General features: G+C 37.6%; 1 protein-coding gene across 2 annotated transcripts in view; it reads right to left on the reverse strand.

Annotated features, from left to right (window-relative positions):
* DMD (dystrophin) overlaps positions 1-26,438 on the reverse strand; it is a 2,362,317-nt gene that overhangs the window by 1,526,985 nt on the left and 808,894 nt on the right. For both annotated transcript variants that reach the window (XM_079764882.1, XM_079764883.1), the window contains exons 21-23: positions 22,996-23,176; positions 4,035-4,180; positions 1,028-1,240 (exon numbers count right to left, since the gene is read on the reverse strand). In XM_079764882.1, coding sequence (XP_079621008.1) covers positions 1,028-1,240; positions 4,035-4,180; positions 22,996-23,176 — 540 coding nt within the window. The remainder of the gene's footprint in view (positions 1-1,027; positions 1,241-4,034; positions 4,181-22,995; positions 23,177-26,438) is intronic.

Consider the following 26,438-nt stretch of genomic DNA (forward strand, 5'->3'; position numbering starts at 1 on the left):
AGCCATTCAATTTATGGTAATATGTTACAGCAACAAAGGGAACAAATACACTTATCATTTTCCTTCACTGGAATGTGGGCTTAATAAAAGCAAGGAACATGTATCTGTACCCTCTTTCACCACTGACACTGGCAAAAAAAAAATGTGATTTTATGGTTGTGTGTAAATGCATGTACAAACATGTTTATATGTCAAAACATGTACATGTGTACATTTGTAAAATATTTTGTACTTTAAGGAATTTTTAGGACAACTCTGACTTTTTAATTTATAAAAGATAAGAATAAACAACTAAGTTAGCTGTACAAGGATATAAATCCAAGTGCTTCTTGTTGCAATGCTTTTTCATTATGCTGTGATACTTCAATGATCCTTCCCAGCATTGATATCTTTCACAATGGTTCATCACATAAGAGACTTTAGACTAGAATGTAATCGTTGGTTTACTATTTTCACCTTGGGTAATTATAATATGGTGGCACCATTCAAATAAATGCAGTCAGTAGGAGCTGTTTTGTAAAATGTGATGGGATCAAACTTATACATATAAATATAAGTAAAATGTGCTGATGAATTATATTACATGGTAGATAACTTCTCTATTTATACACTAAATGACAAAGTATTTGTGGAAAAAATATTAAAGAAAATCTAAGCAGAACTCTTAATTACTGTTTTCTTTGAGAAAGATTTGAATCTTTTGATCTTATCACTGACTTTGAATTTACTATTGAGGTTATTTGCCTTTAAATTTTATAACGCATCACTAGGAGAGAAACAAGTAAAGAAAAAAATGAATATAAAAAGTAAAATATTTTTATTGATTTGAAAGAGAGAGAGAGGGAAAGTGAGAGAGAAAGAAACATCAATCGGTTGTCTCCCATACTACACTTCAGTGAAGGATAGAACCCACAACCTGGGCATGTGCCCTGACTGGGAATTGAACAGGTGACCTTTTGGTACATACAATGATGCTCAACCAATGGAGCCACACAGGCCAAGGCAAAAAAGTAAACTCCTGAATTACCTGAATTTTTCGGAGTTTAGCCATGTGCTCTTCTAGCTTTTGGCAATGTTCGACCAGCTGGGAGGAAAGCTTCTTCCAGCGGCCTTCGATGTCCTCAAATTCTGATTGATACTTCTGGCTAATATCAGAGGGGGCTTTCTTTGACATCTCTTTCACGATGGTGCTCAGATAGTTTAGACCACTTTGCTGCTCTCGCAGAGAACTTTGTAAAGCCTTCAAATTGAAAAAGGAAAGTACATGTCTACTAATTGATGAAAAATAATGTTTCATTGTGCAGTTTCATTAACAACCTTCGGTTAAATTAAATGTACTTAAAATGAAAGCTAGGTGATTCAAACATCTAAAAAATAGATGATGTAATATCAGTCATAAAATAACTAGTGATGATTTAAATTCTACTTTTTACCATAAGATTGATTTATACAGTATTCAGTAATATTTTCTTTGAAAATCTATGCCTATTTTATGAACACTGTCAAATATATTCAAAATTATATCTTACTGAACCAGAGTTTTAGCACACCTAATTTTATTCTATTATGTCTGTATATTAATAACTGCATTTATTATACACTTAATAGAGTTTAACTTAATTATACTGAGCCTTTAAGAAGACAACTTCTAACCTCCCTAGGTAAAAATATAACTAAACTATATTGATATATGTGAAATCAAAACTGAATGTTGCCAGATAGATCGTCTATTAATGCCAGTTAACTAAAGTTTCATATTTTTCAGAAGGCATTGGTCTGTTTTGTAGTATTATAGTGAAATTCTAGAATAATTTTGGCGAGAATTTATAACGTTGTTTTTATATTTGTATAACCTATGCAATCCCTTATAAATAGGGTGCCTATCCTTAGGTTTCCTCTATTCAATATTTATTTAAGTGTTACTTTCTGGTTATAAAGTAATAAAGGTTCAAGATTAAAAATTGGAAAAATATACATTATATGCAACAATTATGATTTTATATAAACTTTGAGTTTTTTCTAAGTGTAACTAAATACTATCTGATCTTATCATAAACACACACACATTTATTCCCTCTTTTATAAAGGAACTAATAAAATTCCCCCAAGTATATCAAACATGTAACTTTTACAGTTGCATAATACCTTATGCCGGTTTTCTGGTAATTTAATTTTTTAATTTAATTTGATTTTACTTTATTAAACTGCTACTCTTGATTGATTATTTAGACAATATCTATCATGCATATAGCTACATTTTAAGTTGGGCATTTTACTGTGAGCCTTTTCCCATGTCATTATTTTTCAAAAACATAAATTTTAATGGCTTCTCTAGTTCATTTCACCAGTTCCCTTTATTAGCTCTAAAAATTAATTCTGAGTTTTCCATGCTGTAAATTATGTTTATGATCTATCATCTGCCTATATATGAGTACATTCCGGTTATTTCCGTAAGATACAGACTTCATAGAAATAGTATTCATGTGTACAGTTAAATGAATTATTTTATGTTACTATGAGGTACTGAAAAGTTTTCCTCAGTTATTCAATTTACATTCCCACTAGTATGTGAGAATGTATCTCATTGCTAACAGACCTCCACTTTATCTCTTTCAGATTTTTTAAATGTAGTATGGGGAAAATGGTATCTCATTTTGTACATTTGTACTTCATCCTTTACAGTTTGAGTTATAATTTTTCATATGTTTAATGGTCATTTATATGTCTTATTGTTGATTTTCTTATTAATTTCTTTTTCCCTTATGCAGATAAATATTTTCTTTGGTCTTATTTTTCTTTTAAATTGTCTCTGATATTTGTATAATCTTTGTGATTGTTTCCATTGATTTTTATGCTTCATCATCATATGTTTTTAAAGACTTACATTAAAAATATATACAAAATGTATGATTAAAATGTTTTTGAACTTTTTAATGTATGCGGTATTTTGTTTTGATATAACATTTGATGCCAAGTTCTAACTTCATTTTTTTAGTTAATATATTTTCTCAATAATATTTATAAATAACATTCTCATCTTCACTGTCTTTTCAGTAAAAATGTACTTTTCCACTCATCTATGTGCCATTTCTTGTGTACTTAATCCACTCCCCTAGTTGCTGTACCTTTGTACTATTTTTCTAAATGTTTATAGTTGTATGAAGTCACATATTGTCCAAGGTAAACTTTGGCATCATTCCCAAGTGTTAATAAAACCGACATAAAGTGAAAAGAAGATTAAACAGTAATAGTTTCTTTTAGACTAGAGGAAATACTCTAAATAGAACAATATACACTGGAACATGGTTTTTAGAAATGTATTTGAACAATACTTTTAAAATTACTATTTTAAGAAATATTGTTTAATTCTTTAAAAATAACTCAATATACAAAGTTAAATTTTTAACCTTTTTTCTTAATGTAATTCTCAAAATACAGATATATTATTTCAGCTACTAAAAATAACTAATGAGAATGTTTTCACATATTTTAAATGTGATTGGATATACAACCCAGGCTGTTCATAGATAGTAGGAAAAGTATTCTAAAATCTCTCACAAATTATTTTCTTTTATTTCCTAAATAATTATTTAATTTCCCAATATAAAGCTGTTAAAACCCAAATAACTAACCACAATATTACATAAAACTGATATTTAAATTAAAACTAATTTTATAACTATATTGATTTAACCTCTTTCTGTTTGGAAATATTAAGTCAGCAGGCAAAGATAGGAAATAATACCATAGCTTTTATAATAATCCAAATGTGGCTAAAATATATACTAAATTAGAAAGAATATACTTCATAAGTAGACCATATCACTGTCTTTAAAGATGGCATTTTTATCTTATAAGCACAAATACATAATGTATTGCATTTTAAGTATTTTATATTCATTTATCCAACTGATAAACTATTTTACTTGCCACAAGTACTTTAATTCTAATATTATTTTAAGGTTACACCAATATGATTCCTTGTTACATGAGATCTACACTGTATTGTTTAAGACAGTCAAATATTCACAGACCTGTAACTCCCCAAATCTCTGCTCCATGATTTCATATTCAGTGACGGTAACCTGAGGTATAGAGAGTTTGCTTTCTGACTGCTGGATCCACATCAGGATAGTAGTCATGGTCTCCTGATAGCGCGTGGGTGGCAAAGCATCAAAAACTTTATCAAAAAGGGGGGGGGGGAGAGAATAATTTAATCAATTTAAACTTAATCATTTTCCTAAATTGTCCGAAAATTAAATCTTCCTACTAATTGCAAACATTAACAAAATGGGAAAAACTGAAAATACAAATTAGAATAGGAAGACATATTCATGTTAAAGATATATTCCTTCTTCATGCCTGATATTTTGACATAAACTATGCATCTATTACATTGAAACCTCATATCAGCCTTGCAAGATTTGCATTGTTAAATTCATTTTTTTAAGGTAAGAAAATTGAGAAACAAAGAAACTGAGTAATTTTCCAAAGGTAGCACAGACAGAACTTGGAGAGTATGAGTAGAGTCCACATATATTTGATTTTGAAGGCAATGTCCTTTTGTTTTAGAAATTTTCCTTTGTAGACAAATATTGTTATTTATAGCCCTTAATATTGTTTTAAAAATTTATTGAATTTATTAGGGTACATTGGTTAATAAAATTATATAGGTTTCAAGTGTAAAGTTCTATAATACATCATCTGTATATTGTATTGTGTGTTCACCACCCCAAGTCAAGTATCCTTTCATCACTATTTATCCCCCCTTTATTCTTTCTACCTGCCCTCACCCCCTTTTGCCTCTGGTAATCATGATATTGCTTTCTGTGTCTATGAAGGGAGAGGGAGAGAGAGAGACACGGAAAAACATCAATAGGAGAGCAAAACATTGATTGGCTGCCCCCTGCAGGCCCCCTACTGAAGATTAAGCCTACAACCTAGGGATGTGCCCTGGCCTGGAATTGAACCTGCAACCTTTTGGTGCACTGGTCAACACCCTACCTACTAAGCCACATAGGCCAGGGCTATGAGTTGTTTGTTTTTCAGTTGTTGGTGTTATTATTTTTTGTTTGTTTCTTTGTTTTGTTTTGTTTTGCTTAATACCTTTACTTTTTCACCCAGTCCCCTAGACCCCTTCCACTCTGACATCTGTCAGTCTGTTTTCTATATTTATGAGTTTGTTTGTATTTTATTTATGTTGTTCCTTAGATTCTACATATAAGTGAAATCATATGTAATTGGTCTCTCTCTTACTGACTTATATAAAATTATATCATGTCACCTCTAATTTTACTTAAAAAATCACTTTACATGTGTGTACTATATGCCAGAGACTCTAAGAATTACCACACACATTATCATTTTTCTTTCTTTTTTTAAGTATGTTTTTATTGATTTAGAGAATGAGGAAGAGAGGAGAATAGAGATAGAAACCTGGATGAGTGAGAAACATCGATCAGTTGCCTCCTGCATGCTCCCTACTGGGGCCAGCAATCCAGGCATGTGCCCTGACCTGGAATCAAACTGGTGAACTCTTAGTTCCTGGACCAATGCTCAACCACTCAGCAACAATGGCCAGGCAATCATTCTTAATTCTTAAAACAAACTTATAAGATACACATTTTTATTCTCATTTACAGTTGAGAAAACTGAGAATATTTTTAAAAAATGGCCAACTAGTTTGCTCATGGTTAAGTATCTAACATTAGCTGGGGTGTGGAACATCTGGTCCTTGGGCCATATAAGGGCAGCAAAATCATTTGGTCTAGCATTACAGTGAGTTAATAAAATGTTTGACCAAATACAGCAGGCTTAATTTTTAAGTTGATACTTTTGTATGGCCCCTGAATGATGTTATAAATATCCAAATGGCCTTTGGCAGAAAAAAATATTTAATTTATATTAGTTTCAGGTGTTACAGCATAGTGGTTAGACATTTATGTAATTTACGAAGTGATAGTCCTGATAAGCCTTTACAATATTATTACAAAGTGATACTCCCAATAGTTATTACAATATTATTAACCATATAACATTTTATTTTTAATAGATTGTATCTGAGTTTCACTTCTCTATACCAATTCCTTTTACACTAAATGAGAAGAATTTAGGAAAGTACTTCGCATGCTACTTAAGAGTTTTCAAATGGAAAATAAATTTTAGAGAGTATATTAGAAATACAAACATTGAGAATTTTACTCAATGAGCTTAATATTTATTTGGGAGTTCATATCCAAGTTTTCCTTAATAGGTTTTATTTAATCTGAGCACTTCTGATTTCTTATTGAAAGATCTCTATGGTACTTTAAATCTCACTGTTTTCTTTCATACAAATAACATATTTCTCTCTCTACTAACTAGGTACATTTATTTGAATGCTAGGTAATTACTAATAAAAGTAAAGAGGAATCTTATGAATAGTAGTGAAATAAAGGAGTATTTAGTTATGATGAATCCAAGAGTTTTGTCTGAGAAGACATCTGAGTAAGTGATCTAGAAGGAGAAGGATCTACATATAGAGGCAACGGTGTATGTTGGATAGAATATAAGCTGCATAAAGTTTGGTTTACTTAAACTTGAACATGTGCATAATGGAAACAAATGCTTGTTTCCTTTGTGGCAGTGGCTCAGACAAACATGCATTATAAGGTTTCCAGAGGTGATATGAATCGATCCAATTTTATCCAAATGATGTATATATGTCAAGGGGGACAGAGAAGTTCATAAAGATACTGGAATAATTTATTAGAAAAATACAAGTTTTTATGAAGATCTAACAGAACTGCTTCCCCATTTTGTTTTTGCAGAAAAGAGGCTGTGTAGCAGGACAATTGGCAAGTCTGCTTTGGAATTGGCTCTCCACTTACAAGCTTTGGCAAATTACTTAACATTTTACCATCTTAGACCTCATTTATAAAAATGGGGATGTTGGGACTTTTGAGAGACTTAATTGAGGTGATTTATTATTGCTTCATTCAGCCAATATTTATTCCATGCTCTGAGCACCAGGGATGAAAGAAGTAAAAATTTCAAAAGGATCTATGAGTTTATTTTGTTTGTTAGGTAATTTTGTTCATTAGATTCCAGTATAAGTAAGATCATATAGTATTTGTCTTTCTCTGGCTTATTTCATTTAGCATAATACTCTCCAGGTACATCCAGACAGTCACAAAGGTAAGATTTCCTTGTGGGGTTTTTTGTTTGTTGTTTGTTTGATTTTTGGCCGAGTAATATTAGAGAACAGATTGATAGCTGTCAGAGAGGGGCTTTGGGGGACTGGGTGAATAAGGTGAAGGTACTAAGCAAAAACAAACAAACAAACAAAAAACACAAAAGAACAAACAAACACAAACTCATAGACCTACAAGGGGGTAGGGGAAATAGAAGAGGGTAAAGGAGGATAAATGGTGATGTAAGGAGACTTGACTTTGGGTAATGAACTCACAATACAATATACATATTATATATTTTAGAACTGTATGCCTGAAACCTATATAATTTTATTGACCAATATCATCCCAATAAATTCAATAAAAATATAAACATTTTAAAATTTTCAAATGCAAAGTCAAGACTTTTATGATGCTTAAAAACTAATTGGTGAGTCAGGAAATGAACAAATAAAAACATTGTAATGACTAATGAAAATAAATGGCAATGAAGAGAAGGTAAGGTATGAGGGGAAATATCCTTCCAGATAATGTAATAAAACTAAATTAAGATAGAAAGTTAGATATAAAATGTTGGAATAAATGAGGACCTACCCAAAGGATGGTAGGCCATCACTAGTTTAGCAATACAGGAAACCATTACCATTCCCAAGGTTAGAGGGACAAAGGGAAGAGTTGAAGATGGTGTTACTAGAAAAAAATAATTTGGATCACCCAGGAGGAGATGAACTCACAGGGAGCTTCCCTTTGGGAATGTAGCATCCCTGAGGAATGCTGTTTCTAGAGAGAGCTAGAATCTTGGAAGACTCATTCTCAGTAACTGATGAAGATGCATCCTAAAACAATCAGAGGGAAAGAGAATATTCTAGTTTTTCTCTTCTTACATATACCAAGCAGGTAGTCAATTTACAAAAGGATCCTGGGAAGTGTCATTTTCATGGGAAGAGCCAGGAATGGCACTGAGGGCAGACAGACAAATGATATGCATGGTGGTGATAGTGAGGGTGGGCACAGGGGGGGAGGAAAATAATTTGAGAGGGGTGCCAAAGAATATCCACATTTTTCACAGTATTTTTTCTTAAGTTTAGTGATTCAGAATGCATATTTTTTTCACTATTCTAAAATTTTCCATGTTATACACACTCTGAATATAATACAATATTAACTAATATAATCAAATTAAAGTAAATATAGTAAAAAGAAACAAAGTGACTAGACAGTGAACAAAAAGGCCTCTGTGGAAGGGTAACTTGACCAGAGACTTTAAAAAAGTGAAGGGAGCCCGGCTAGTGTAGCACAGTGGCTGAGTGTCAACCTATGAACCAGGAGGTCACAGTTCGATTCCCAGTGTGGGCCATGAAGGAGGAAGTTAATTAATGATTCTCTCTCATCATTGATGTTTCTTTCTTTCTTTCTTTCTTTTTAAATCCTCACCTGAGGATATTTTTCCATTGATATTCAGAGAGAGTGGAAGAGAGAGAGAAAGACAGAGAGAAACATCGATGTGAGAGAGACACATTGATTGGTTGCCTCCTGCACGAGCCCTCACCAGGGTCTGAGCCGGGGAGGATCTCGCAAACAAGGTGTGTGACCTTGACTGGAATTGAACCCAGGACCCTTTGGTCCACAGGCCGACTCTCTATCCACTGAGCCAAACTGTCTAGGGCCATCATTGAGGTTTCTATCTCTTTCTCTCTCTCCCTTCCTCTCTGAAATAAATTAAAAATATATCTATTTCTTAAAAGAATGAAAATAAGTAAAGGGAGCCATGTGACTATTGAGAGGAAAGGTTTTTTAGATGGGGAATAACAAGTGTAACAGTCCAGGGGCAGGAGCATTCCTAGCATTGTAGGAGCATAGCAAGGAGGCAAGTGTGGCAAGGCTGAGTGTGGATGGACATGAGGGCAAGGATGTCTTTGGGAACTATGGCCCTGAAGGACCTTGCAAACAATAATAAGTTACTAGATTTTATTCTAAATTATTCTATATTTGCTAATTCCTATGTCTACTGCTGGGGACATACTGATACTATATTTGCTATTATTATTAGCTAGCAGAGAGACATGACACAACAGGAAAGTGAAGGAGACGCATTCAGCAGTAAGTATAAATTGTTAGAGTTTTAACTCAACAAAAAGGGGAATGTCCTTGCAAGGAAGTGAACAAGGCTGAATAGAGACACTCATGTTCTTTCATTCGAGGGGAATGGTGGGTTTCTCTGAGCTAATGTGGCATTCTAGAGAACCAGATCAATCGCCAAAACCAAGACACTGATTTACAAATATTCACAGATGCAGGCACGTGCACAAACATAAATCCACCTGTGAACACACACAATGCACACACATTAATACGCTGAAGCACGCAGTGAATTTAAAAGTTAGTTAACACTTCATCTAGGAAAGAGAATCATGATCAGATCAAAAATTAAATACTACTACTGCTACTACTACTAATAATAATAAAGGGAAATGGTAGAAAATGATTAAAGGGTTTTATTTTTTTTATTTTCAGGTTTAAACTTAGAATATTGGATAATACTTTATCATATTGCATAGAATATCTAACCATGTATTTGGAAAAACATTTAGATTATCTTGAGGATAATCTTGGCATTAGTAGCATCCTGGGGAAAGATTAAATTGTACCAACATTGACAGAGGAAATAAAGATTTTCAGATTTGCCAGCTTATCACTAAAGTAATAAGGTAGTATGAACATGCTAGAAGTATAAAAGTTACATAACCCTTAAGTATGTTTTATAATAGTATAGATTGCTCAAAACTCAGCATCCATCTATATATAGACCAAGAGAGAGAGGGAATAAGGGAGACAGATAGGCAGGTAAGTAGGTATGCAGGTAGGTAGACAGATACATAAACTAGCTAGCCTTTTCCATCCAAGCATTCATCTTAGATTATAATTATACAAATACCAGTTTGATTAGATTATTAATGGCTGTGCCTTTCCCTAGATTACAAGCATAGCTAAAGAAAGGAGTGTGTGGTTCTATCCCCAATAGTGATATATCCCCAATAATAAGTACGGTGCCATACAAGGAATCAATATTTATTGAATGAATAAGTGTAGGTTGGAAAGTGCAACCCTGAGCACAAAGAAAGCATGCATTTGACATGTGGATAGGAAAAAACCAGTGTTTGGGGAAACCTAGACCCTGAACAAGAGGAAAACAAATTTAACTAGAGAATTTAACACTCTTCTCATCCTATCTATAAAATATTTCTAATCCCCATGTAACTGTCTAAACTGTGGATAGCTTAAATTGAGTTTTGAAAAACCATTTGTCCCTCTTTTCGTTTCTCACTTCATTGTTTTCCAGACTGCCAAGGTAGATTTTCTTTAATTGCAATGATTTCTATGTCTAGCACAATTACTTTCTAAATTTAAAGTGTGTCAGTCAGTCTATTTTTTTTACAAATAGTAAAAAAAATATGTTGTAACTCATATTGTAAATAGAATATGTGTGTATGTATGTGCACATGTGTGTACATGTTTGGTTTTCTCCAAAAAGTTTTGAGAAATCTATATTATTATAACACATGTTCTAAATCCTATCATTTTGGACTAGAGCAATTAATAAACAATCTTTATTACATCCTAAAAGGGAATGTCAGATGTTAGTTCATGTTTCTATGGTTAAATGAGCACCACTGCATGAAAACTGTGCTTATACACCTCTCTCTATCTCTCTTCCTCTATCAAGCTCTCTCAATCTCCGTGTATGTATGTGTGTGTACACACATATATATGGATATGAGAAATATATATACATATATATTTAATATATTAATCACAATTTTCAATTATTTATTGCTAATTAAATTTCAGCCTCTATGACAGATATATGATAATGAAAAACAACAGAATCCCTGAATTCATTGATTTCACACTTTACTCATAGAACCAGATAATGTTTTAATATAGGTTTTATCAAATTGGAATTAATTTTATAAAAGGGAAATATAGAATGCTATGACAAGACATAATAGGAACATAAGCTATCGACTGGGAACTCATAAGGATTAACTTTTGAGCAAATATATGAAGCAATAAAAATTAGTTATTTCAATACTTTAAGGAGAACATACACAGGCTTTAAGGTGGGAATACCATGTCATCTTTGGGAAATGAAAGGTCAATATGAAATAGAGAAAAAAATAAGCCTGAACAAGGCTGTGACTGGAGGTAGGCAATACTCATATTAGGAAGGGCCTTTAAGGAACCTTTAACTTAAGATAAAAAAGAAATCATTAAATGTTTTACACATAAAGAAGTTGACATGGTTAGGTTTGCTTCAAGAAAAATTGTTCTGTCTGAAATAGAGAAAGAAGAAGGAACACAGGCATAAAGAATAAAAATGGCAACAAACAAGTACCTATCTGTAATAACCTTAAATGTAAGTGGATTAAATGCTCCAATAAAAAGACATAGGGTGGCTGAATGGATAAGAAAACATGACCCTTATATCTGCTGTCTACAAGAGACCCACCTCAGAACAAAGGACTCACACAAATTGAAAGTGAAGGGATGGAAAACATTTTTCTGGCAGTTGAAAGTGAATAAAATAGGGAGAAATTGGCATTAATACAATCATAGTAGGGGACTTTAATACCTCATTGACATCACTGGATACATATTCTAGACAAAAAAACAGCAATCCTAAAGGACTCACTAAATCAGATGGAACTAATTGACATCTTTAGAACATTTCACCCCAAAGCTATGGAATATTCATCTCAACTGCACATGGATACAGACAATGGGGGTGAAGGCAGGAGCTGTGGGCTAGGCTAGAAGAGGACAATGAGGGAAAAGGCAACATATGTAATATTTTCAACAATAAATATTTTTTTTAAAAAATGCATAGGCTTGGTGATTAAATGGGAGAGGTTGTGGGTGAGGGACAGAGTATCAAGGAGGATTCTGAGGTTCCTGATTATGCAACTCCATAGATGTTGACTCTTTTCTCTGATATTGGAGGGGCCAATGAGGAAATTATTGTTGGCTGTAGAGTTGCCCACCACAAGTTTACTGGGATGTAATGGATTTGCGATACCCTGAGACATCAAAATAGAAACATCAAGGAAGTAGACATATAAATCCAGAGGATAGCCCTAACTGGGTCCTCAACGGTTAGAGCATCTGCCCTCAGACCTAAGGGTCACGGGTTCGATTCCTGATCAAGGGCACCAGCATGAGACAACAAATCTATAGCTCTCTCTCACATCGTTGTCTCTATCTCTATCTCTCTCTCCCCTCCCTCCCTTCCACTCTCTTTATAAATCAATGGAAAAAATATACTTGGGTGAGGATTAACAAACAAAAATAAGTAAATACATCCAGAGGGTAGATCTGGGCTGCAAATAAAATATATGATACTTGTTTATAATATTCAATTCAAACAAAGGATACCTTTACTCATCTATTTTCCCCTCTAGATATAAAAAGTATTCATTATCCAACATGCTTCATCTTGTAGTAGCTGAACAGTGATTATAAACCACATGGTTTATCTATTTAATACGGTAATAATACATTTAATCCTGACATCTATAATCCTGTCAACAATAAAATAAACTTTAAAAAGTAATAAATAAATCAGGAATACTAGTGAAGATCTTCTAATTCTGTTTCAGATTAAAAAGAACGACAAGTCTGGTGCAGAAGCCAAATGCACTCAAGAGTAAACTCAATATGAGTCACTGTACCTACCAGTCAATGAAATGTTTGTGGATGCTCCCCTTTGATCCTAATGTAGGAGCAGAACTAGTCCTGCTCCATCTAAAGAAATTCAGTTTCTTCATTTTATGTATAAATCAAGATGAATAATCCAACTGATAATCTTGTCTTTACTGACAGCAGAAAGACAATAAACATACCCAATTTAATAACCTACCAGCTAAAAAGATCACAAGAGTTCTATTGATATCATTTCGCCCATCCTCAGTCCATGAAAAAGTGGCCTGAGGATTCAACATTTAGCCATATACTGCTTATATACTAGAGGCCCAATGCACAAAATTCATGCAAGGGCCTTGGCCCCCTCCATTGCAGCAGCTGCCTCTGCCTCAGCCCCCCACCTGCCACCTGCCGTGGCTTTGTCCAGAAGGAAGGACATCTGGAAGGATGTACAGTCTAATTAGCATATTACTCTTTTATTATTATAGATGATATTCATCTCAAAATATTCTTATGACAGTTTTTACTATTCTATTACTAAAGCATGACCTAAAAATATAGATACCTTCTTAATGTTTTATGATTAGTGAAATACATTTTATAAAATTAAAATTAATATAAATGACTGTAGTTTTGAAAGCATTGTTGTGAATTATTGGGAAAGCAGATTTTAAGGGTCATTCATATGCATTACTAGTTTAACTTGAAGCCCTTCCATACAGCTATATGAAGGATGGAAATGACAAAGTATGGTCAATTGACATCTAAAATTATAGTAGAGAAATATGAAAAAAATATATGTGACTTTTGTTTAAAAACCTCCTCTGTTTATCCAATTGACTTAAAAGAGAGGGAGGCCTCAGGAAAAAAAAAGAGAAAAAGACAGAAGAGCAAAGGAGAGAGCAGGAGAGACAAGGCAAAAATCATTTAATAATTTTTAAAAAGTCATGTGAGGAATTAAGTGCTGTATTTTCTGATATACATGAGATTATGTTAAGAGGTAAAAAAATTAAATAAAAGCAGTCGTGCTTCAGTATATATTATCATATACAGTGGTAGGAACAAATTGGTTTACAATTGTGAGAGACAAAACAGAGTATTATTACTTTTTAATTATTGTGTGATTTTCCATAAGAACAACTGTAAACCTACATTTACCCAGCCCTGTACATCAAGCATGTTAAATGAGGCATGCGGCCCATTGGCTACGATTTTGACATGTTTGCTGTACATGTACTTGTTACGTGGGAATAATAAAACATTCTCAAAGGGCTGCCCTCTAAAGACCAAGAAAGATAATCTATTAAAATTTTATTTGTAGACTAAAAATAACTATGAACATAGGATGCATTTTGTCTTTTAATATTATTTTCTCAATATCATTTTTGCCAGATATCTACCACCAATTCCTAGTATCAATTTCAACCGCTCAAAGTATACTTAAAAAGTCAAGGGTTTTCTTTCTTCTTCTTCTTTTTTTTTAATTTTTATATTTGAATATACAGGGTGGACAAAAGTAGGTTTATAGTTGTCAGTACACGAAACAGTTTATTTTTATATTATTATTTATTAATTACTAGGGGCCCAGTGCATGAAATTTGTGCACTGGGAGGGTCCCTCAGCCCAGCCTGCCCCCTCTCACAGACTGGGAGCCCTCAGGAGATGTCCTACTGAAGGCTAAGGCCTGCTCAGTCTGGCCTCCCTCTGTGGCAGACGACCTGGCTGATCAGGGGAAGGTGCCAGCACCATCACCCCGCTGCTGCAGCCACTGCCAGGCACCACAGCCACCAAGGTGTTTTCATCAACAAAGACTCCAGTCCCCTTACCATGAAAAAATGACAACTTTCTTTAGGTATTTTCAAAACGTGTCTTTCATAGGATATGACATTTCTTTCTCTCTTTTTTTTTTTATCCTCACCTGAGGATAAGTTTCCATTGATTTTTTAGAGAGTGTTGAAGAGAGAGAGAGGAAGAGACAGGGAGAAACATCAGTGTGAGAGGGACACTTGGATTGGTTGCCTCCTGCATGAGCCCTGACCTGGGCCCCGGCCAGGGAGGAGCCTGTAACCTAGGTACATGCCCTTGATCAGAATCAAACCCGGACCCTGTGGTCAGCAGGCCAAGGCTCTAGCCACTGAGCCAAATCAACTAGGGCAGGATATGACATTTCTTAGCCCCTCCAGCAGAAAACCTTCATTTTTTTCTCCAGGTGTGTGGTGGAAAAATCCTAGATCACCTTCTTGGATTCTTATTACCCAAGTTACCAAGAACAATGCAAGTGGCAGCGTACAGGGAGCTTAGCCAATGAGTAGTCAGAAAAGGTGTTTACGCTCGAACTGGTTTGGTTCAGTGGATAGAGTATTGGCCTGAAGACTGAAGGGTCCCAGGTTTGATTCCTGTTAAAGGCATGTACTTTGGTTGGGAGCACATCCCCTGTGGGGAGTGTGCAGGAGGCAGCTGATCGATGTTTCTCTCTCATTGATGTTTCTAACTCTCTATCCCTCTCCCTTACTCTGTGTAAAAAAAATTAATAAAATATATTTTTTTAAAAAAGAAAAGGTGTTTCCTCTGTAGCCCTTGTGCAGATGATCCCCTGTGTTGTGTCCATTGGGCTAGGAGCATGTCTCTGGCCGCTGGGGGCATGCCCCCAAGCCCAGCGGCCCTGAGGTTGCTGTATCCACCAGGCTGGGGGCCGTGAACCCGGGCTGCAAGCGGATGCTTGTGCTTGGCACCCTTGGCTGCTTGTCCCAGGACCCAGCCAACTTGGTGCCAGTGCCCGTAGGCCACTCCTGGCCGGGGGCGTTCTGGGACCCCAGGCGCTCAGGGCCTTCGCACGGGCCTACAGGCTCAGAGCGGCCTGGGTCCTGAGAATGTTCCCAGGACCCAGGCCACTTGGTGCCTTCATATGCAAATTAACCCTCCATCTTTGTCGGGTTAATTTGCATACTCACTCCTGATTGGCTGTAAACATCGCAGACATATGGTCAATTTGCATCTTTCGCTTTTTTTAGTGTAGATGGTATTATTTGTTTGTATTACAGCTGCAAGCCTATTTTTTTAAATCTTTATTGTTGAAAGTATTACATAGTTCCTTCTTTTCCTCCATTAACCTCTTCCAGTTGGCTCTTCCCCCAAGGTTTTATTTCATTATGAGAATAGCAGCAAAGAAAAAAAAGTAAAGAGGAAATTAAACAATATATAACACATAATGTAAATTATATATATATATACATACATATATATATATGTGTGTGTGTATATATATATAAATTACATAATTTATAATTTACATATAATCCATATTTAATTGATTATTAATTATATAAGACAAGTTTTATAAGAGTGAGTAAAATTATTAACAATGTTTTGGTAAATAAAGTAGAAGGGAGGATATTTTTATTTAGAGATAAATGGAGAAAAAATTTGAGAGTTTTTATAAATAACAATATGTATGGAAGATAAAAAGAGGAAATACAGAACAAAGATGGCAGTGTAGGTAAACACCTATACTCACTGCCTCCCACAACCACATTAAAATTACAACTAAAATACAGAACAACCATCATTCAGAATTAACTGAAATTTCACTGGATGAAAGTCCTACAACTAGAGAAGTAAAGGAGAAAGCAAACCAAGACTGGTAGGAGGGGTAGAGGCATGGTACTGGCTGGTCTGACACCAACATGTGGAGTTTTTTGTTTTGTTTTTTTTAATAAGGAGGGATAGCTTGGCTGTGGAGAACTCCAGCAAGGAACAAGGGGCCCAGCCTCACAACAGACAACTCAGTCCCGTCTTCCAGTGCCAGGAAGAGAAGTCCTTGTAATGGGCTGTAAAAACCAGCAGGGACTGTGGCTAAGTGACAGGGAGGCTGTTGGAGACCCAGGCAGTTCCTCTTAAAGGCTGGTGCATGAACTTACTCAGACTCAATCCCTTGGAGCTCCAGTGCTGGGGCAATAGCTTAGGGGGATTCAGGGACATATGGGGAGGAACGGGATGGTCTGGCATCAGACAGAAATTTTTTTCCTACCTTGTGAAAGAAGTAGACTTACAAGTCCAGGAAACACATAGATTCCCAAACAAGAGGATCCCAAAGGGCCCACCCCAAGGCACATCATAATGAAAATGCCAAATGTTAAAGATGAAGAGAGAATCTTAAAAGCAGCAAGAGAAAAGCAGCTAGTAAGAAGAATAAATAAAATATCCAAAATATGAACAATAAAATGACAATACATATCTACCAACAATTGAATCTAAAAATCAAAATAAATGAACAAGGAATCTAATGTACAAAATAAACTGATGAATAAAGTAACACCAGAGGAATGGAAACATTTAGCATACTGACAAATGTCAAAGCGAAGGAAGGGGAGAGATTAACTAAAGGACTTATCCTATATAATAAAGATGTAATATGCAAATGGTCGTTACGCCGTGAAGCGTAACTACTGACAATGTAACGACCGGATCACGGATCAGCAGGAGGGTGGAGCAGTGAGCTACTAGCGGGTGGTGGAGAGCTACAGGAGGTGGCAGAGCAGCAAGCTATAGGGGGGGGGTGGGGAGTGGAGGAAGCTACAGGAGGGTGGGGCAGCGGGCGGAGAGCTACAAGAGGGCAGCAGCTAGCTACTGGATACAAGCAGGTGGCGGAGAGCTACAGGAGGGGGCATGGCAGCAAGCTATAAGGGGGGTGGGGGAGGGGGGCAGGGGGAGTTACAGGAGGGTGGGGCAGTGGGTGGAGAGCTACTCGAGGGCGACAGCAAGCTACTGGCGAGCTACTGGCGCAGGGATTCGTGTGCAGGGCTACTAGTATACATATATGCATTACCTATGGACACAAACAATAGGGTGGTGAAGGCCTTGGGCATAGTGGGAACCCAGTGAAGGAAGGTAGTGGGAGGGAAAAAGGGGTCATCTGTAATACTCTCAACAATAAAGGTGTTTTTTTAAAAGAGGAAAAACATAATATGGATGGATATATTAATTGCTGTGTGGATAAAGTGTATATATTGCTATATATTTCTGTTGTAGTGTCAGTCAAATCTCAGTTATCAAACATCAATATTCTGAAAATCCTATACAATAAAAAGTTAATATGCAAATAGACTGAACGGTGGAACAACTGAACAACTGGTCGCTATGATGTGCGCTGACCACCGGGGGTGCATGTGGAACATGCATCAGCAATGGTGGGATGGTGGAGCAGGTGAGCAGGAGTGCCAGACCAAAGTAGGGCACTGGTTGCTGTCATCAGGGTGAGCCTCTGGTGGTTACTGAAAATTCTTTTGTCCTGCATGCTGCGGTCCTGCCTGGCACTTGCACCCACTGCCAGCACTGGCCCCGCTCATACCCATTGCTGGTGCCGGAGCCACCGCTCACACCTGCTGCCAGCCCTGCTCGTACCCAGTCCCGATAGCTTGGCCCCGTCAGCAGGTGCAAGCGACGGCTGCCAGCCCCGATCTCCCCTGAGGGCTTCTCCACCTCCCCCTGCACCTGAGGGGCGATCAGGGCAGCAGCCACCACTCACTCCTGCTAAAAGCACCGGCCCTATTTGCACCCAATTGCTCCATGCCATCAATGGGAGTGAGCAGGGCCAGCACTGTCAGTGGGAATGGGGCTGCTGGCAGGCAGGGGACCAGGGGCTGTGGTGGTAGGGGCTGGGCTGGGCTGGGACGTGGAGGATGGGTTGAGACCCACCCCTGTGCCCACCACAGCCTCGCAGCCCATTGTTCATTTCAAGGTACACAAATTCGTGCACTGGGCCCCTAGTCTTTAAAATAAACAGAAAAAAATTTTGAACCTTAATATAATTAATAGGTACATGTAAATTAAAATATTTTCAGTAAATAAGCCTCTTTTTCTTACCAGTTACAATATAACCATTTAAGGGAGGTTTATGGATTTATGAAAAGAAAAATTGATTATTACTAAATAGGTCAATGTTTGAAAATTTAGGACACTCACAATCTTCCCCAATTGCTTTTACTAGTATAGAGGCTCAGCAACAAGTATACTGAAATCCACTAGAGGGAGCTGACACTATGGTCAAGTTGTATTACCTGTTTCTCTATCAGAAAAATAAAACCCTCAGCAAAAACGACTTTGAAATAAAAGAAAAAATGTACATTTATCTTTCATTTCATTCTGTTCTTTCCATGATCTCATCAAAAACAAAAATAAAAATCTAGGAAAATAGGGAAAGCTTCATATATAGCACTATACTGATTGTAGAAATGTTATGTGGTAAATTCTTTGGTTATTTACAAAGAAAGGCAATTTTAAAAAGTGTTTTCTACCTAATTAAAGTTTTTGTAGAAAACAAATATGTTCTTGTGCTTGTCATAACAAATTTGTGGAAGACATTTTAAAAATATTTTTATTGTAATACCTTAAAATCCAATTTTATTCTATAATCCTTTATCTGTGCATATATACATATGTATGTATGGGTATGGGTACCAAAAACTCACTAATGCTTAAAAGTGTTTATAAACCAGTCTGTCATAGGAATTTTTGCCTTAAAAAGTAAGCTGATGGGTATGGATATTTTGGACCAGACACTATGTATTAATATCACAAGAGCAAATTGGTGAGAGACAAAAGAGATATCCTAGAATATTTGCTAGTAAAATGGTAGGCATTTGCACACCTATTACCTTGTTATATCTTAATAGAGGCCTGGTGAAAGAAAATCCGTGCACTCTTGTGGGGGAGGGGCGGCTCAGCCCGGCTTGCACCCTCTCATAATCTGGGACCCTTCGGGTAGGGTCCCTAGGCCTGGCCTGAGATCAGGGCCTATTGGGGATTTCCTTCCCCTAGCTGCAGGCAGCTGGCCCCACCCCCACCGCCGCCACTGCTTGCCATCTGTGCAGCGCTGCCCCCCCTCCCCTGCCATCAATGGCCTCCCTCTGCAGGTGACAGTCTGTGGTGCAATGCCTTGGCTGGCCTGTGCCTCCCTCTTTCTTTGCTGGGGGGTGAGGCCAGCCCTGCAAGGGGCCATCTGCCTACCTGATCTCCCCTAACTACTTGCCTTCCTACCTGATCACCCCTAACTGCTCGTCTGCCTACCTGATCATCCCTAACTGCTGGTCTGCCTACCTTATCACCTCTATCCCCTCTGCCAGCCTGCCTGATTTCCCCTAACCGCTTGCTTGGGGGTGGGGCAAGCCCTGTGAGAGGCTGTCTGCCTACCTGATCTCCCCTAACCGTTTACCTGCCTACCTGATCACCCCTAACAGCTGGTATGCCTACTTGATAACCCCTAACCCCTCTGCCTGCCTGCCTGCCTGATTGCCCCTTACTGCTTCCTTTGGGGTGGGGCCAGCACTGACTTACAGTTGGTCAGCCTCTGGTTGTTACTGGTCGTTTCGACCCAGGGTTTTTATATATTAGGATCATTAAATGAGAAAAATATATTTATAGTTAAAGTAAACCAATACTAAAATGCAGCCCAAAGAATGATTTGTCCTTTGCTGATTTTCAGTTGCCACATGTATGCTACATCTATAATAATCTTCATATTATTCAACAAAAGTACTAATCAGATGCTCAGGTAAATATCTATATGTATATAAAGAGCCAGGATCTGTAAAGTCCAAAATGACCAAAGGCTCAACCAAACACCGTAAGATAGTCCTGCAGTCAGCCACAGTGACCGAGCACTGACTGCCGAGGGGGCTGCGGTCAGGCCCGGATAGTGGCCAGGAGAGAAAAGCAGGGTCTGATCACAGCCCCTGTGGCATTCAGTGCTGGGTTAGTGCGGCAGAAGTCAGTCCTGCAGTCAGTGAACATAGGATCAATTAATATTAAGTGAACATAGGGTCAATTAATATCTCTTTGAGAGGAGTTGAGAATATAAAGTACAGTGTAGAGCAATTATTTATATTATTTCACATAAAACCCTTTTCAACTAAGATATTTCCTTTATTTAAAATGTATCTTTATTGTTGAAAGTATTACAGATGTCCCTATGGTTTGTTTTGTTTTTTTCCCCATTGATCTCCTCCACTCTGCACCCACCCCTTCCAGGCCTTCACCAGACTATTGTCTGTGTCCATGGACTATTCCTATCTAATACATAAAAATCTAGAAAGATTTAGAGAAAATAAAATAAAAGATATGCCAGATAAATATTGAACAAAAGAGCTGAAGTTGCTGCATGAATATTGGATACAGGCTTGAAGCCAAAATACAACTCATGAGATAAAGCTAGTCATTGTAACATAACAAAAGGTTCCTTTCACTAAAGAGATAAGATGGTTCCCAATACTTATACTCATAATAGAGAACAGTGTGGGGGTTCAGAATGAGCCTCACCAGGATGTGTCTCAGTGGTATGCAGATTTTTGAGCTAAAGGCAGTTTTAGCTTCGGGCTCAAGTGAAAATTCTGCCCCTCCCTTTAACTACCTAAAAAAAAATTGAATTAGAGGCCTTGCCCATAATAAGACATTATCCTGTATAATAAAAGGCTAAAATGCAAATCGACCGAACAGCAGAACGACCAGTAGCTATGATACCCACTGACCACCAGGGTGCAGATGCTCAATGCAGGAGCTGTCCCCTGGTGGTCAGTGTACTCCCACATGGGAAGCACCACAAAACCAGAAGCCAGGCTCATTGCTGGCTAGCACATCAGCACTAAGCCATCAGTTGGACATCCCCTGAGGGTTCCCGGACTGTGAGACAGTGCAGTCCGGGCAGAGGGAACCCCCCCTCCGAGTGCATGAATTTCGTGCACTGGGCCTCTAGTCTATAATAATAAAAGTGTATTATGCAAATAAACTGAATGGCCAGAGAAAAGAAAATCTGGATGACCTTCCAGATGAAGCTTGGCCAAGGTAGCTGAGGCAGCCGGGGCTGCGAAGGCCTACTCTTGCACAAATTTCGTGTATCAGGCCTCTAGTCCTATATATAAAGCAAAATGGATTTAACGACAACCCATTGACAGGGCTTCAAATAATTTTTTTATTTCCTTCCATGTTAAAATAAACATGTTTGATGGTAAATGTTGAAACCTGTAAAGGAGAAGTTATGCCTTTATAAAACAAACTAGTGGCCAGGTGCACGAAATTTGTGCACGGGGGGGGGGGGGGTTGTTCCTCAGCCTGGCCTGCACCCTCTCCAATCTGGGACTCCTCAAAGGATGTCATACTGCCGGTTTACAGGGATCGGGCCTAAACCTGCAGCCGGACATCCCTCTCACAATCCTGGACTGCTGGCTCCAGCTGCTCACTTGCCTGCCTGCCTACCTGATTGCCCCTAACTACTCTGCCTGCCGGCCAACTCACCCCCAAATGCCCCCCCTGCCAGCCTGATCACCCCCAACTGCCCCCCCTGGTGGCCTGCTCACCCCCAACTTCCATCCCCACTGGCCTGCTCACCCCCAACTGCCCCCCTGCTGGCCTTCTCACTCCAAACTCCCCCCCCCCACTGTCCTGATCACTTCCAACTGACCCCCACTGATGGCTGGCTCACCCCCAACTGGCCCCCCTGCTAGTCTGCTTACCCCCAATGGCCCCTGCTGTCCCATCCTGGCTTGATCACCACCCGGCAACCCAAGGTCCCAGCCTCTCCTTTTTTTCTTTTTCTTTTTTTTTTTTTTTTCAGCGCCTCCTTGAGCGGAGGCCAGGGCCGGCTGGAAGCAAGTATCTAGGATTTATTTATCTTCTATAATTGAAACTTTGTAGCCTTGAGCAGAGGCCAGGGCCAGCCAGGGTGGGTGGGAAGCTTGCCTTCCTCCATTGCCGGGGCCACCCAAGCCTCCTGCTTGCTCCAGCTCCATGGCCAGTGGTCATCTTGTTTGGGTTAATTTGCATACTCGCTCCTGATTTTCTGGTGGGCATGGCTTGTGGGCATAGTGGAGTGATGGTTAATTTGCATGTTCTCTTTTATTAGTGTAGATGCTTTATTTATTCCTCACAGTCATGAAATTATTATGGGGGTGGGGGAGAGAAATCAAAACATAACATATTTTCCAACAACAGTATTTCATTACTTGTTATTACAGGTTGTAGGGAAGGTGGTTCCTTTGATCAAAATTATTCTTTCATGTTAGTTCATTTATTTTTTGGATTAACAACTAATTTGTAAAATATCCAGTTAGCCATGTTAAGTATTTTTACTTACTTTTCTGTAGCTCTTTTTCTCTGGCCTGCACATCAGCAAAAACTTGGTTAAAATGATTTGTAAAGGCCACAAAGTCTGCATCCAGGAACATTGGCCCTTGTCCTTTTTCTTTCAGGTCTATGCTTTGAATTTTTAATCGCTCAATTTGAGGCTGAAGAGCTGACAGCCGGTTGACTTCATCCTGTACCAAAATTTAGAGTATTAAAATAAATAACATTTTCATGTGTGAGCATCACATTTTTGCAAAGGAAGGTTTTAAAAGGCACTTATGCAAGCTTAGCTTAATACCTTTATCAAAAAAAATTGATTAAGAAACATCCATGATGGCTTAGGCAAGCCTCTAGCACAGGTCCTCAATTTAATAATACCTGGGCTCTTAGTTCAATAGATATTATCATATATAACTACCGTTAAATTGCAAAATGAGTAGTAATTCATCACTTAATGGGCATGAATGTGTACAGGTGAAAAGTACTATGAATGACCTTATACTCTTTCCATAAATTAAACATGCATGTTCCTCTTATCTCGAAATTGTGTATCTTTGCTTCAAATTCTAAGTTCCTTTCATGAACAATATTTATTGTTTCTTTAAATTCATTTGTGTAGATGATAACTTATACATATCTACATATATTTACATGCATACACTGTATTAAATTACAAAGATATGCTTATATATCAATATTGCATCTTTTACAAATTGATGCAATATTAACATACATACACACATATTCAAGTCTATAATTACCTATGTATCTTCCGTATGGTCTCATTACTTCTCCTGAATAAACAGGCAGTTATGATTGTTTTATTTAGGGTGACTGCTTTTCTCTTGTAGTCATGGCATAGTTATTAATACCAGCCCTTTCACTTTCAAGAGTACCCTGATATGAATGATAAAATCATCTGGATAGTCTGCTGTGCTGTCCCATATATTAGTCACTAGTCACATGTGGCTACTGAGTGCCTGAACTGTGCGCAGTCCACATGGAGATGTGCTGTCATTGTAAAACATCATTTTGAAGACTTGGAATAAAAATATACAAATACAAAGTCTCATAAGCCGTTTTAAACATTATTAAATCATGAAATGATAATATATGTTATACACCAGGTTAAGTAAAATACATTATTGAAACTCACCTGTTTCTTTTTCCTTTTTGAATGTCATTTCTAGAACATTTGAAATTACATATATGACTCAAATTTATGACTTGCATTATATTTCCTTTGAAGAGTGCTGTTGTTGATATAAATGTTCTCACACTCTTTTGTTTCTAGTGGAGTAGTAATTCATATGCATGATACATATATAAATTAAACTCAAAAAAATTTAAAATTCTTCTTAAAAGTATTATCATGGTTGTTTACTTATAATTAATTCCTATGCTACCTTTAGTAAAAAGCACTTCAGGATTTTTTACCATTTAAATTGTAAAAGACAGGATAATTAAAAATTAAAAACTGGATCAGAAACCAATTAGTTGGAGGGGAAAATTGAAAGTATTACAGTAATTATGAACTAAATATAACACTGAGCTTCCTGGATATCAAAATGAAAAGTAAAAAAAAAGAAAAGTTGTTACTTATGGATGCATTAGTAGTGTTTTGGAGAGAGTAACTTTTATGTTAGGTATGAATAAGGTACATTTGTCAAACAGATTGTTTCATAGCAGCAAAACTAGCTAATAGGCAATGTCACTGGTCCAGTTTCAGAAGATCTATATGTATAAAGGGCTAGTATGCAAAGTGTCCCCTCAGGAGTTTGACTGGGAGACCTGGAGTTCAATCGTTCGCTATGACGTGAGCTGACCACCAGGGGCGCAGAACGAAGGAAGGCCCAGCTGGCAGCCAGCAACCTGGGAAGAAAGGCCCAGGCTGGCAGCCGGAAGGCCCTGATCGGCTCTGATCACAGGCCAGGCCTAGGAACCCTACCTGTGCACGAATTTCTGCACTGGGCCTCTAGTATAAAAATAACTTTCAGAGGAATGTTGGTATGTGTTTATAACAGTACTAGAGGCCCAGTACACGAATTCGTGCACCAGTGGGGTCCCTTGGGCTGGCCTGCGGTTTCAGGTTGAAACCGGCTCTCTAACATCCCCCAAGGGGTACTGGATTACAAGAGGATGCAGGCCAGGCTAATGGACTCCATCGGTGCATGATCAGTGCTGGGGATGGACATGGGAGGCTGGCCAGCCAGGGAGGAACCGCAGGAGGGCTACAGGGCATGTCCAGCCCATCTCACTTAGTCCCAATCAGCCGGATCCCAGCAGCAAACTAACCTATCAGTCAGAGCTTGTGCCCCCTGGTGGTCAGTGCATGCCATAGCAAATGGTTGACAAGTCAACTGTCTTCCCCCTGGTGGTCAGTGCATGTCATAGTGAGCAGTTGAGTGGCCTTAGCATATCATTAGCATATTACGCTTTGATTGGTTGAACAGACGACCCGACAACTGGATACTTAGCATATGAGGCTTTTATTATATAGGATGTCTGGATTCAGGTAGGATGATCTCTGACAATGAAATTCTTTTGGTAGCTGAAGATGAGAGACATTTAGATAAATGGAAAGCCTATCTCTCCCATTCAAACATAAAACCTCTCAGTTAAAACCTAGAAGGTAGGTGCATATCCATGGAGGAAGAATACGACAGGAAGTAAAGGGTGGTATAGAATTACAGACATGCACTTGAACATGGCAGCACCGACATCTGCTGTGAATAATTTAAGAAACTTATTTACATTTGGCCAGATGGAGGACTGTCATTCTTACTATTTAGGGGGCTATAGAAGGAGTCTACAGTACAGTAAAGTGTGTTCTGCAAAACAAAGAGGACTTTGAAATGAATTAAACATTTGGGTAAATGTTCAGTTAAGGCCTTAAAGTTCCGAGAGTAAATCACAGGAGAGATCATTTTGACCTTAAGTAGTTAACATTCAAAAGATGTTAACAAATTACTCATTTTTCCAGAAAAGGACCTTAGTGTGCTTGGTCCTCCAGAGTAAGGCATCAGCCTAGAATCTGTTTATCCTTTAAAATTATATGTTTATCTGAGGAATATTTCCCCCCTCAGGAAAAGATCCATGGATTTCTTCCAGTTCCCGAAGGGCTCACTAACTGCTAACATATTAATAACCAGTTCTGGCAAGTATTAGATTTTGAGCTAAATCTACACTCTAACCTTTAAAAAAAATCCCTAAATAACAGAACACATTGATAAACAGGATGGAACAATTTATTTATCTATCATTAATCACATCCAAACAGTATAATTTTAACTGTTGTGTGAATGACATTGAGCTTATCCTGCTAAATATCTTACCTAAGGTGATTCATCAAATTAATAGAAATCAATGGGGCAGAGTGGATGAGTAAGGGGTGATGAAGAGGAATAGACTTGTGTCATTAGAAACTTTGTGGCTGAATTTAGAAAAAGAAAT

This window comes from Cnephaeus nilssonii (genome assembly GCF_951640355.1).
Source record: "Cnephaeus nilssonii genome assembly, chromosome: X".
Taxonomy (NCBI): domain Eukaryota; kingdom Metazoa; phylum Chordata; class Mammalia; order Chiroptera; family Vespertilionidae; genus Cnephaeus; species Cnephaeus nilssonii.